We start from the raw sequence: 13,041 nt of genomic DNA, 5'->3' as shown, positions 1-13,041 counted from the left end.
CAGGAGAAACAGGGGTATTACGTATCTCCTCTGGTGGGTTATTGGCACAAGCTAATAGAGCCTGTAGCGCAAGCGCCATCTGATCCATTCTGTGATCCATGGCTTCAAACCTAGGATCAGGAGCAGCCAGCTGACTGTTTGTACTTGCAGGATCCATTGGCCCTGTCGTAATGTCAGGATCGGGACAGGGATCCAACACGCAGAGTACAAACAGTAGCCAGATACGTATACCGGACCTTAGAATGGCCGGACTAACGTAAGTAGTACAGTATAGAATGGTCAAAGACAAGCCGAGGTCGAGGGTAACAGAAGACAGGTAAGCGAGAGACAAGACGAATCAAGGGTAACAGAGATAAGCAGAGTAAGGTAAACAAGCCGGGTCAAAACCAAAAGGGATAATAGAATACACAAGCACTGAGTGACTAGAACAAGCTAGAACCACGACAGGGCAATGAGCTAATGAAAGAAGCTCTGTTAAATACCCTGTTCAGAGCAGTAACCACGCCTCCGAGGCGTCCTGATTGGTCATGCAGCAATTGACTGACAGGTCGTTCCGGGGGAGTGTCCTGGTGACTACTTCCTGCCTAGATGCTGTAAAAGGCAGTCACTCCCTTGCGGCCGGCCTAGCATGACCGGATAGACCGCGGGGAAGGGAGCCATCAGACCGTCTGGATGGAGGAACAGCTAAGTCTCTACCTCTTTCGGAGGTAGAGACCACAGGTACCCTGACACGAATAGCTCCTGGCGAACATAGCTTGTTCGCGTTCGCCACGGCGGGCGAACATATGCGATGTTCGGTCCGCCCCCTATTCATCATCATTGAGTAAAATTTGACCCTGTACCTCACAGTCAGCAGACACATTCTAGCCAATCAGCAGCAGACCCTCCCTCCCAGATCCTCCCACCTCCTGGACAGCATCCATTTTAGATTCATTCGGAAGCTGCATTCTTAGTGAGAGGAGGGACAGTGTAGCTGCTGCTGATTTAATAGGGAAGTCGATAGCTAGGCTAGTGTATTCAGTGTCCACTACAGTCCTGAAGGACTCATCTGATCTCTGCTGTAAGGACAGCACCCCAAAAAGCCACAATAGCTTGCATTTAAAAAAAAAAAAAAAAAAAACTTTTTTGACTGTAATATAATAGCACTCAGTTTCCTTCACACGTGTGCGTTTCAGGGCCTGCCAGGGCACAGTGTCACACCAGTGCAACTCATATCTGGTGTAACAGTAGTGTACATTAAAAAAAAAATAGAAATTTGACTGTGAAATAATAGCAGTCAGTTTCCTTCACACGTGTGCGTTTCAGGGCCTGCCAGGGCACAGTGTCACACCAGTGCAACTCATATCTGGTGTAACAGTAGTGTACATTAAAAAGAATATAGAAATTTGACTGTGAAATAATAGCAGTCAGTTTCCTTCACACGTGTGTGTTTCAGGGCCTGCCAGGGCACAGGGTCACACCAGTGCAACTTATATCTGGTGTAACAGTAGTGTACATTAAAAAATTAAAAAATAGAAATTTGACTGTGAAATAATAGCAGTCAGTTTCCTTCACACGTGTGCATTTCAGGGCCTGCCAGGGCACAGTGTCACACCAGTGCAACTCATATCTGGTGTAACAGTAGTGTACATTAAAAAAAAAATAGAAATTTGACTGTGAAATAATAGCAGTCAGTTTCCTTCACACATGTGCGTTTCAGGGCCTGCCAGGTCACAGTGTCACACCAGTGCAACTCATATCTGGTGTAACAGTAGTGTACATTTAAAAATACAACACTCTTTTGACTGTGAAATAATAGCAGCCAGTTTCCTTCACACGTGTGCGTTTTAGGGCCTGCCAGGGCACAGTGTCACACCAGTGCAACACATTTCTGGTGTAACAGTAGTGTACATTAAAAAAAAATAATATTGGGTGGGAGAATTTCTTCAATACCTCCTATCAACTAAATGGACATACAAGTGAATAGTTTACAAAGACAATATAGATCCATATATATCCAAGAACCATTATAAATTAATGAAATGGCTCTGGGGCAAAGAGCCTGTCCCTGCACCTACTAGACGGAGTTTCTGGAGTCCGCCCTGCAAAAATAGCAGGACCAATATTCAGGGTCTCCACACTCTGCAGGAAGCCACTGAACGCTCTTCTTAGAGATGAATTGACTTAATGCATATCTGTCAGAAGATGATTGGTTACATGCTAGCCTCCAAACGTTTCCCTATCTGGAACCATTGGACAATCTATGATAATCAGGATGATCTCAGGCCAGAGGAGGCACAGTGACTGGAATGAGGACTGTGGGTGAGTAAAACACTTTATTTCATTTAAATGGAGCCTGATAATGTGAATCCTTATAATAACACTCTAGTGTTTGGAATACATGTTTGTAATATTATTATTATTATCGGGATTTATATAGCGCCAACATATTCCATAGCGATTTACAATATTATAAGAAGGAGAGATTTAACAACAAATGAGACCACTACAAAAATGTACAGGAACCATAGGTTGAAGAGGATCCTGCTAAAACGAGCTTACAGTCTAGAGTAATAGTAGTTCCTTTAATGAATCATTAATATCAGTGTTCTACACTTTCCTTTAATTGAATAGAACTTAGATAATTTATGCAATACAGCAAATCACATTCTTTGTAGATTCTGGGAGTAAATTGAAATGAAAACATTTAGGTTTAAATAGTCATGTTGGAAAAGTTCCAACACAACTGATTGCCAAGTTATTTCGGCCTTAAAAGGACATAAATACTTTGATATAAGTATAACTTATACGAAAGAACCTGTCTAAAGAAATTAGATATTGCTTATTTTTACTTTCACAGTATATATATATAAATTGCACAGCGGTGGGATACCATTCTCATCTGTGAATTTCTGGTCACTAACCATAATTTGAATTCCAGCTGTATTCTGATTGGGCAAGGCAACCAATCAGATAACAGCGTCAGTTTCAGTTTTTTTTTTCCTTCGGTCTCTCTTTCACATGATATAGTAAAATATGCACAATAATCAGAACTTTTTCAAATGTATTTAATCTTCTCCGAACTGACTATCATTTCCTTCAGTCTCTCCCTGCGGTGTACATTATTTCCTTTCTCTAAAACGCAAGGGATGCTGCCACGTGAAAATCTATAGCAGACTATAGGGTCCTAATCTTTGTGAATCCATGTGATATTATCTCATCATACTAGTTCATACAGAAGCCATTTACAGGTTCACCTTACTAACTCTTTCATTTGATAAGCCAGTTGTCAACTCATCACAGTTGTTTTCTAAACCACAGGTTCCGTTTTTTTCAAATTCTAGCGTGTAGAGTTCCACAAGTCACAAACAGTGATATTTCAATTCCAGTAGTGAACATTTATTCAAATTTATTTTCCTTAAAATACTATAATGTGATATAAATCAGATCTTACTATACCATGATATCCAGTCTACGTTAAGCAGGTTGTTTAGTCTTGATCATACACACTTTACAAGAGAAAGTACCACAGATTTTATCATATGTAATATATTTTGGGGGAATAATTAAAATATAGGGTCAATTTGCTCTCTGGAGCAGGCATAGGCAACCTTTGGAACTCCAGATGTTTTGGACTACACCTCCCATGATGCTTTACCAGCATTATGGGTGTAAGAGCATTATGAAGGATGCAGTCCACAACATCTGGAGTGCCGAAGGCTGCCTATCCCTGCTCTGGAGTATACACAGTATTTGAATTTCTATATTATTATATGGAATTAACATACTCCACTTTATAAAGTATAATTGTATGCAAAAGGCTGAGCACCCCACACAATATAACATGTTGTTGATTTAATGAAAGACTGTTTTGTAGTGCTTGTGGTGTGCAATCCCAAAGTAAGGAGCCGCATTGTTTTCAGTCTCTCAGACACCAGTGGCATTTTCAGTCTTCTGTGACATCTCTAAATTAGTTCCCTTTCACACTGTAGTGGTTATGGTACGTAGAGCAACCCTTTATGTTATCTAGGTTGTCACTGCTTTTCTTTGTAGCGTGTTGATGTTAATCAATAGTCTTCAAATTTGTGAAGTGAAGCTGAGAATTATTTCACTTCGACTATTTTTGTCCATAATTTTCAGCTTCCTCAAAATTCTTAGTTTAGTAAATAACTCTCTTTGCATGAACAGTATGAAGTGCATTCCTGTGAGTTGTCAGCAAGTGTATGGGAAAAGAACTTGAATGTGCGTCAAATAGATGTGAAACATGTTTCTATCGTATATTAGTATCCAGTTCATATTTCCAATTTGTTTCAACATTCTCATTCTGTTTATTCCAGTTGCTTAGTTTCTTATATGATCTTAGGAATCATTGCTACATTACCTTCACTAATGTTCCTCCTCTGCATACTATCCTTTTCCACGCAGGCTGTACAGAAATGTCTTCAGGATACAGGACCCACCTGCTGTTCAATACATCACAAAAATATTAGTACACACTAAATCTGATGCATCAATTGCTAAAAAAAAAAATTACTTAATCTACTGTATAGGTGACATCAGTCGAACCACATTATGCTCTGGAAAAATTATGCAAATAAGGAAGATAATGAATGCTTATTTTTAAATATAAACATAAAAACTCTTAGAGCGGTAAATTAAGCTTTATCACTTACAGTGAAATTTCTAAATCCAGAACTACAACCATCCGTATGATAAAGCATTGCATTGATTTATTAATTTCCATTAATCCTTGTAACAGAAAGTATAGAAAGAGTCTTGGCTGTATTCATTCATACATAGAATTTTTCTATAACAGTGTACTGATCATAGGTGTTGTCTAGGACGGGCTTTCAAGGCCATAGCTCTGAAAGTGAGGTTCTTTATCCCCGCAGCTGATGGAGTGGGCAGGAAGATATTAGTGTTTGGATTTTTTTATTATTATAAAGACAAACATCAGTAGTTTCATGCTCCCCCCATGCTACTACGGGAAGGGGGGTGTTACTCCGAGGTTGATCTGTGGTATAAAATGCTAATGCTCAACCCTCAATGATTACATTGGATACCTAACTGCATGGCTGATCCTAGGATCACAGATGCCTGGGGGCTGACATTTTTTTGGCGCACCTATGTGGGCATGAAATCATACTAACTCCTCCCCTTTGCAAATATCCAGACTTTCATGTTTCTAAGGCAACAACTATACTAGTCCATCTATAAGCCCCACTCATTTTTCTAATCAGACACACACTCACTGACAGTCACAAACTCTCACTAAAAGAGACACACTGACAGATGCACACTAGCAGCCACACACTCTCAATGACAGACACATAATCCCACTGATGTGAAACACAGTCACTGACAAATAGACATACATAATCACTGACAGACAAACACTCTGACTGAGAGAGACACACTGAGAGATGCACACTGGAAGACAAACTCTCAATGACAGACACACAATCTCACTGATTTGAAACACACTCACTAACACACACTCACTGACAGACACACGCACTGACAGGCACACACACACTCAGTGACAGACACACATAGTGACAGACACACACACTCACTGACAGACACACACACTCACTGACAGTGACTCACACCTTTGCTGCAATCCCCAATGCCTGCATTGATTGGGAAAGGTAGTGGTCTTGTTTTCAGTGGGATTGCTGCACATATATACTCTTGGACAGTGCACATCAGCTTAACAGCTTGAGGATGGCTGACAGAAAGATTATTTTAACATGGGTGAGTAGCTTCACACACTGTCACTGACAAACACACACGCACACACTCATTGACAGACACACACTTATTTGTCTTGGAAAAAAAAAAAGCAAGAGTATAATATACATACTAAAAAAGGGGGAATACTTCCTACAGGGTTCTCCAGAAAGGGAGGGACAATCCCTTCAAACATCAAATGGAAGAAAATACATATCCAGCACACCTGAGGTTTCTTCTAAAAGGCAGTCTTTTTTATTTGAAACAAGCAAGTGCCTTTTAGAAGAAACCTCAGGTGATTAGACAAATACTCATTGACACACACTCATTGACAGACACACACACTCACCAACAGATAGACACACTACTGACACACACGCACACACACACACACACTCACGACAGACACAAACACACTCTCTGACAGACACACACTCACTGACACACACACACACACACACACACACTAACTGACAGACAGACACAGACTCACTGAGAGACAGACACACACTGACACACACTCACTGACAGACGAACACTGACTGACACACACTGACAGACACACACTCCCTGCCAGACAGGCACACTCACCGACAGACATACTCACTGACAGAAACTCACTGACACACACACTGACACACACTCACTGACAGCCATACTCACTGAAACATACACTGACAGACATACAAACACACACTGACAGACACACACACTCACACATTTTTGCACACTCACACATTCTTGCACACTCTCACAAATTATTTTAGTTTTTGAGGCCCATCCAGCCTCCCTACCTTTCCCTGCGGTCCAGCGTGGGGCAGTACCTCACTCCTTCCGCACGCTGTTTAGTATGCCGGAATTAAGTTATATTCCTGCTCCTGGCATTACAGAGGGTGCACGAGGGTGGAGTAATGAACTAAAAGCTTGCTCACGACTTACTCCCCGCTGACACTGGCTGCCTACTTCCTCTCACCACGACCCCTTTCCCCTGACTGGCATATATTTGCACAGTAGGCACCTGCCATCCAGGTAGCAGATGCTTACTGAATTAGTACTGCATTGGGGCGCCCTAAGTTGGCCAGTCGGCTACCTCCTTGGCACCCTGTGGCAGGGCTCCTCTTGACGCCCCCCACCTCCGGGCACCATGTCCGCACAGGATCGGCCCGGCCTAACCGTGTGACATGTGCTTGTTTCTGGTTATGCTTTCATTAAAATCCTGTAGAAAATCAACAGCAGGCATTCATGGGTAAAGAGTTAACATGGATAACATACATAACATTGATAGATCATGACATATTGCACCTTTCTGTTATTTTAGGGATCACTGAGTTTTGCTTTGGACTCAAGCCACAGGTGTTTCTAGCAGCTCCCTAGGTACACAGTGTATGTACAATATAGTTGCTCATGGAATTTTATTATTAATTTCAAAATATTTAGAAAGTGTTGTGAGTGAATGTGAATGGAACTATAAGCAGTTCCAGTCACTTGCTCAAACTATTCTCATTTATTTGTTTGAAGTGAACAGTGTGCCTCTAGTGGCTGTATTGTGATTATTCATGAAGCATCGCATTCATTTCTATGGTACGTTTTTGAGCTAAGAAAGCATACTGGTAGCATTATAAATGCATGCAATATGTTTGCTAGATTACTCTGCTGCTAATTTAAGTAGAAGACCAGCAATTCACTAACAGATCTCCAAATCCTGGTATAAGAAGACAGTACTTTAAGATGAACAAAGCACATGGATTTGGTATGAAAGAAAGCTACATATAGTATTTATCTTCAAACAAACAAAAAAAGTAAAATCTACCCTGGCATTTTTCAGGATATTACACCATTAAATAAAATATTGAAAATCATTAATTTATTTATGGTTTGCTCCTTTTAATTATAAAGTGTTCCTGCAATGGTACACACAACCATAATAGAATCTGTCTGTCAGTCTGTCTATCTCTTGCTATGTATTTCTCTCTTTTACTATAAAGTGTGTGTGTGTGTGTGTGTGTGTACGTGTTTTTGTGCATACGTATGTGTGTGTGTGTGTGTGCACGTCTGTGAGCCTGTGTGTGTTAGATACTTATTCTGCAGCGTTTTACAACACTATAAAAGGGGAATTTTACAATAAATGAGACAATTTCAAAATGTTACAGGAATAATAGCTTGATGAGGAACCTGCTCAAACCATCTTACAATCCAGAGGATAAATTTCAACTATTAGGCCAAAGTACCTGAAGTGGAAATACTGCTGACTTAAGTAATGTTTCCAATCACCTCTTTAACTCTTTTATAATTGTGTGTGTAACCCTGTTGGTCTTCAGTGGAAGAATTTATTTAATGGTCCATTTAAAGTCCAAGGTTCATTTGTAACATGTTGACAAATATCTCAGTTAGGGGAATAAGCAGTTTAGACAAGCCTTGCATGAAAGCAACCACCTAGAATCTTACAAGTATTGTGCTAAAATCGTTTGCAGAAATCATTTTGGCGTAAGTAAGCACAATTATTTAACATTAAAGCAAAATATTGTTTTGATTTACTTAAAGGAAGATTAACTCTAAGAAATTGTAGTTTGCCAAATGGCATGTGATATAGTCAGCAAATCATACAACATATTTAATATCTATATTGTCTTTTAAACAGCATACATTACTCAATAGCTCAATATCGGAATAGTGCTATCTACAAATCTACCAATGCTCATATGCATTCACAAAATGTTTTGATCACATTTTTAGAGACAGAATTGTACTCGATTGAGAACTTGAAAACTGAATTGCAAAATTTAGGCAAAATAGTTAAGCTGTGATTATAGCGGTGTTTGATTTTTTTTAAATTCAGCTACTTTTGCAATATGATACCGTGCCTTTCTGATCATACCTGCTTAGTGTCCCTATTTAGGAAAGTCAGTCCCTCTTTAGAACCCAAGTCAGTTGCCTATTATATTCAACCAAGAATTAACAATAATACTCACATTAATATGTAATTAAGTTGCAGGAAATATTTATAGAAATCTGTTGGCATAAATACTCATCCATAAGTATTGTTATGTATGATTTAAGTACATGCATACCTTTAACCCCTTAAGGACACATGACGTGTGACATGTCATGATTCCCTTTTATTCCAGAAGTTTGGTCCTTAAGGGGTTAAACAGCTCATGAAATTTCTTACACATCATCAGTAATGCATGGTCCTATGTGTGCTTGCTTAAAAAAAAAAGTAGAATATACAGATAAATTCTTTAATAATGCCGGTGTACCCAATATCAGTACTATTATTTATTAATGTGTCTGTCTTGGTGCATAAAAATTGGCCAAATTTGTACTAGTTTGTGAAAAAAGTTACTTACAGTAGCTATTTTAATATGCCCTTTTCATTTTATTACCCCAAAAATGTGTTTTAAAAATAATACTATTAATACATTAAGCTTCTACAAAATGCCCAAGCTGTTTCGATTGACCTGCGTTTACATAATGTCTATTGATAGTAATTTACTCATGTATGTATGATTTAAAAAGGGAGTTGGTAAACCAAGAATATATTCATATAAAAAGGAAATAGCTTTACAAGTGTGATAGAGAAATGGCAAAGCAGAGCTGTTCCCATAACACAGACCCAATATTAAAAGCATGTGAATTAACAGCAGATATTGATTCAGACATATATGAACACATTTAAAGACCTACAATTCTGTGTTCAATGCAAACATTAAAACAGCGTTTTGAACTTGCAATCATCAATGCAAATTTCAAAATAAATACTGATTCTAAGTTCAGTGTTCTAGAACCCAGAGTGCATTCCTAGCGTGGTGAGTGTGTGTCTCTATGGCAGGGCAGCTACTTAGTGACACGGCGCAAAAACTTATTAAAGGAAATAGAACGCTGATACTGAGCGGCTCTCTTGGGATTGGCTGCCGCTATGTGACGTAAACTGGGCTGTTGATAAAATAGACTGCACGGGGTTCGAGTGCGGATTATAGCGAGAAGCGGCTGTCAGTGGAGGACAGGACAGAGAGCGCTGGCACATGAACCCTATCACAGGGTAAGGGGGCTTCTCCAAGGCTTGAATGGACTGGAGAGGGAAGAACAGCTTTCATGCAGCAGCACAGCATCTCCAGCGCTGGATAAGAAAATCCACTGAGAAAAGTTAAGGAGTGGAAACCCCAACAGAACCCCCCCCTCCTCCCCCCTCCCCAAAATAACTATGGATATGTCAGTAGGTCCCATAAGCCTTAACAGTACGGAGCTACTGCTGCAGGACAATGTGACCAGTAATGCCCCGGTGAAGCCCGGGGAAGCCTGGATGGTGGGCATTGGCATTCTTATGTCTATCATAGTCCTGATCATTGTTTTTGGAAACATCCTGGTGATCACTGCCATAGCCAAGTTCCAGAGGCTGCAGACGGTCACCAACTATTTCATCACCTCCCTGGCTTGCGCTGACCTGGTGATGGGTCTGATTGTGGTGCCCTTTGGGGCTAGCTCCATCATGCTGAACATATGGGAGTTTGGCAACATGTGGTGTGAGTTCTGGACAGCGGTGGACATCTTGTGTGTCACAGCCAGCATAGAGACCTTGTGTGTCATAGCAGTGGACAGGTATTTTGCCATCACCTCTCCATTTAAGTACCAGAGCCTGCTGACCAAGTGCAAAGCCAGGATTGTCATCCTTTTGGTGTGGGTGGTCTCTGCACTCACCTCCTTTCTCCCTATCTACATGGAGTGGTATAAGTCTGATGAGGAGAAGGCTAATGAATGCTACCTTGAGGACACCTGTTGCTACTTTTATACCAACCCAGCCTATGCCATATCTTCCTCCATCATCTCCTTCTACCTGCCTTTGGTGGTTATGATCTTTGTCTACGCAAGGGTCTTCCAGGAGGCAAAAAAACAGCTGAAAAAGATAGACAAGTGTGAGGGTAGGTTTCACAGCCAGAACACCCAACAGGACACAAATGGCAAGCAAGGCAACAAGAGGACCTCAAAGTTCTGCTTGAAGGAGCACAAAGCACTAAAAACTTTGGGCATCATCATGGGCACTTTCACCCTGTGTTGGCTCCCATTCTTCATAGTCAACATTGTCCAGGTGATATACAGTGACGTCATCCCTGACTATATTTACACCTTCTTGAACTGGGTGGGATATGTCAACTCTGGCTTTAACCCCCTCATCTACTGCAGGAGTCCAGACTTCTGGTACGCTTTCCAGGAGCTGCTATGCCTAAGGAAACCAGGCAGCAAGCACTATGCCAATGGGTATCCTCAAAGTAATGGTAACAGTGTATACATGGAGGAATCTGAAGCTGCTCCCTTGGGGAAGGATAGAACTTGTGAAGTTTTGTTTAAAGAAGACAAACTGCCCAGTGGATCCCATTTGGACTGCGAAGGTACTGTGCTAGATCATAGACTCGAACCACTGGGCAGAAATCACAATACGCACGGTGATTGTTTATTATAGGATTTCCTATTATTATTATTAATATTATTATTATTATTGTGGGATTTTTTTATTTTATTTTTTGCTGTTGTTTTTTTATTTTTTTTTTAAACAAAAACAACAACCACAAACTGGATCATTGCAATACAAAGGTCAGAACTTTATTTTAATGTATGTGTGTATGCTACCAAGAAAATGGATGTCTTTATAAATTTTATGTTTGCAGATGGGCGGTGCCCTAGTCTAGCAAAAGGTGTACATTTATTAGGCAAGTGGTTATGTCTGTATAGTTTCACTTCTTAAATTAAGGTAAGAAAACAGTGACTTAATATCCTGTGGGTTTATATATATATATATATATATATATATATATATATATATATATATATATATATATATAATTATTTTTTTTGTTTTGGCTTTGTTTTTTTTTGTTTTTTTGCTGTCTGCTTTACAAAACGAATCTACCTCATGGAACTGAAAAAAAAAAAACAACAAAAAGAATTGTAAAGTGATAGTTTTTTTTTTTTTTTTTTGTGCGTTTTAATGCATGTTTTTAATTTGTAAGTCCTGACTGCAAAATGAATGCACCACTGTTGAAGAGGCTGGTCTCTCCAGCAGTTAGTGGGTTAAATGGCGAATGTCATTTCAAGATGTAATCCTGAAACAAAACAAAATTGGGAAGAGTGTCTATACCAAAACCTTATCATCCTTAACCCAAGGCAAATACATTGTATCCAGATCAAAGGATTATGGAGGTGCCCATTACGCAAAAGTAATGTCCACACTGATCAATTCAATTTGTCATGCAGTTTTTTTGTTGTTGTTTTTTTAAGCTTTTATTTAATTTGTCTTGGGTATTAGGGGGTTAAGGACAATTTGAGTTCACTTAATTTTAGCAGTCGATTGAGAACCCATCCCCTTCACTGCAGAAATAAAATATGCATATCCTATACTTTTTAACCCATTGAGTGCAATATGTGTGCTGAATTTTCTGCGTCACTCGTCTGGCTCTCAAAGGGTTAAACTGTCAGCCTGCTGTTTGTGCAAATGGGGTATCAGACAGTTGCAGTAGGACTGAGTAATGTAAGTGGGCACTGCACAAAAAGCTCTTTTTTTTCTTCTTTAAGATTGAACACAACAGATGTTTCCCTCTGGAGTTCTTCAGTGCTAGCTAAAAAAAATAAGACCTGGAAGTTAATCAGTTAACTAGAGTAATTTGCTGGTTCAGACATGTTCCTGGCTAGATGTATATGTCAAAGCAATTTCTCATTCCCCAGATCCAGTTTAACTAACTATAAATATAATTGAGTACTTCTAAAGTCATTTACAGTAAGTAACCAGTAATGGAGTGAATAAGCCACAAAGACTATCACAGTACTATGTCTGCCTAGTTACAGCAACAATCACTTATATGAAGACAATTACCTTTTTTGTTACTTTTAGATTAAGCATTCCAAATTAAGCAATTACAGCTTCTGGAACAATACAACAGATATGGACATTTGTACCAATATGTTTAAGACTGTAACCTGCTGCTGGGAATGAAGTCCTATCTAAGTCACTTTATGTTGGAGGGAGGGGGATGTGTTCTCATTATCAGAGTAAGCACTCATTTTGGTTGAGCATATCCACAGACAGTACACATTTACCCCCTCAGCACATACCCGGTCACTAGATGATCAGCTATTTGCACATTTCCAAGCCATACAGTATTTTGTATGTTGCTCTAATTAAAGGTCATTGTAACTATATTCCTGTTTGTTTGTGTTTTTATCCTGTTTTGTTTTGTTATTTTTTTTTTATCATTACTTCTTCTTCTTATTATTATTATTTTATTATTTATATAGCGCCATCAGATTCCGTAGCGCTGTACACAGGGACAGGTAAAGAAG

At 39.5% G+C, this 13,041-nt stretch overlaps 1 protein-coding gene across 1 annotated transcript; it reads left to right on the top strand.

The window, feature by feature from the left end:
- The first annotated feature begins 9,906 nt into the window (after positions 1-9,906).
- Positions 9,907-11,484, top strand: ADRB2 (adrenoceptor beta 2). Its single transcript, XM_063445228.1, has one exon. The coding sequence runs from the start codon at positions 9,914-9,916 to the stop codon at positions 11,165-11,167; it is 1,254 nt and encodes a 417-aa protein (XP_063301298.1). The 5' UTR covers positions 9,907-9,913; the 3' UTR covers positions 11,168-11,484.
- Positions 11,485-13,041: the final 1,557 nt, after the last annotated feature.

The sequence above is a fragment of the Pelobates fuscus genome, chromosome 3, assembly GCF_036172605.1.
Source record: "Pelobates fuscus isolate aPelFus1 chromosome 3, aPelFus1.pri, whole genome shotgun sequence".
Classification (NCBI taxonomy): Eukaryota; Metazoa; Chordata; class Amphibia; order Anura; family Pelobatidae; genus Pelobates; species Pelobates fuscus.
The sequence above is the reverse complement of the archived record's forward strand: the minus strand, read 5'-3'. Positions and strand labels throughout refer to the sequence as shown.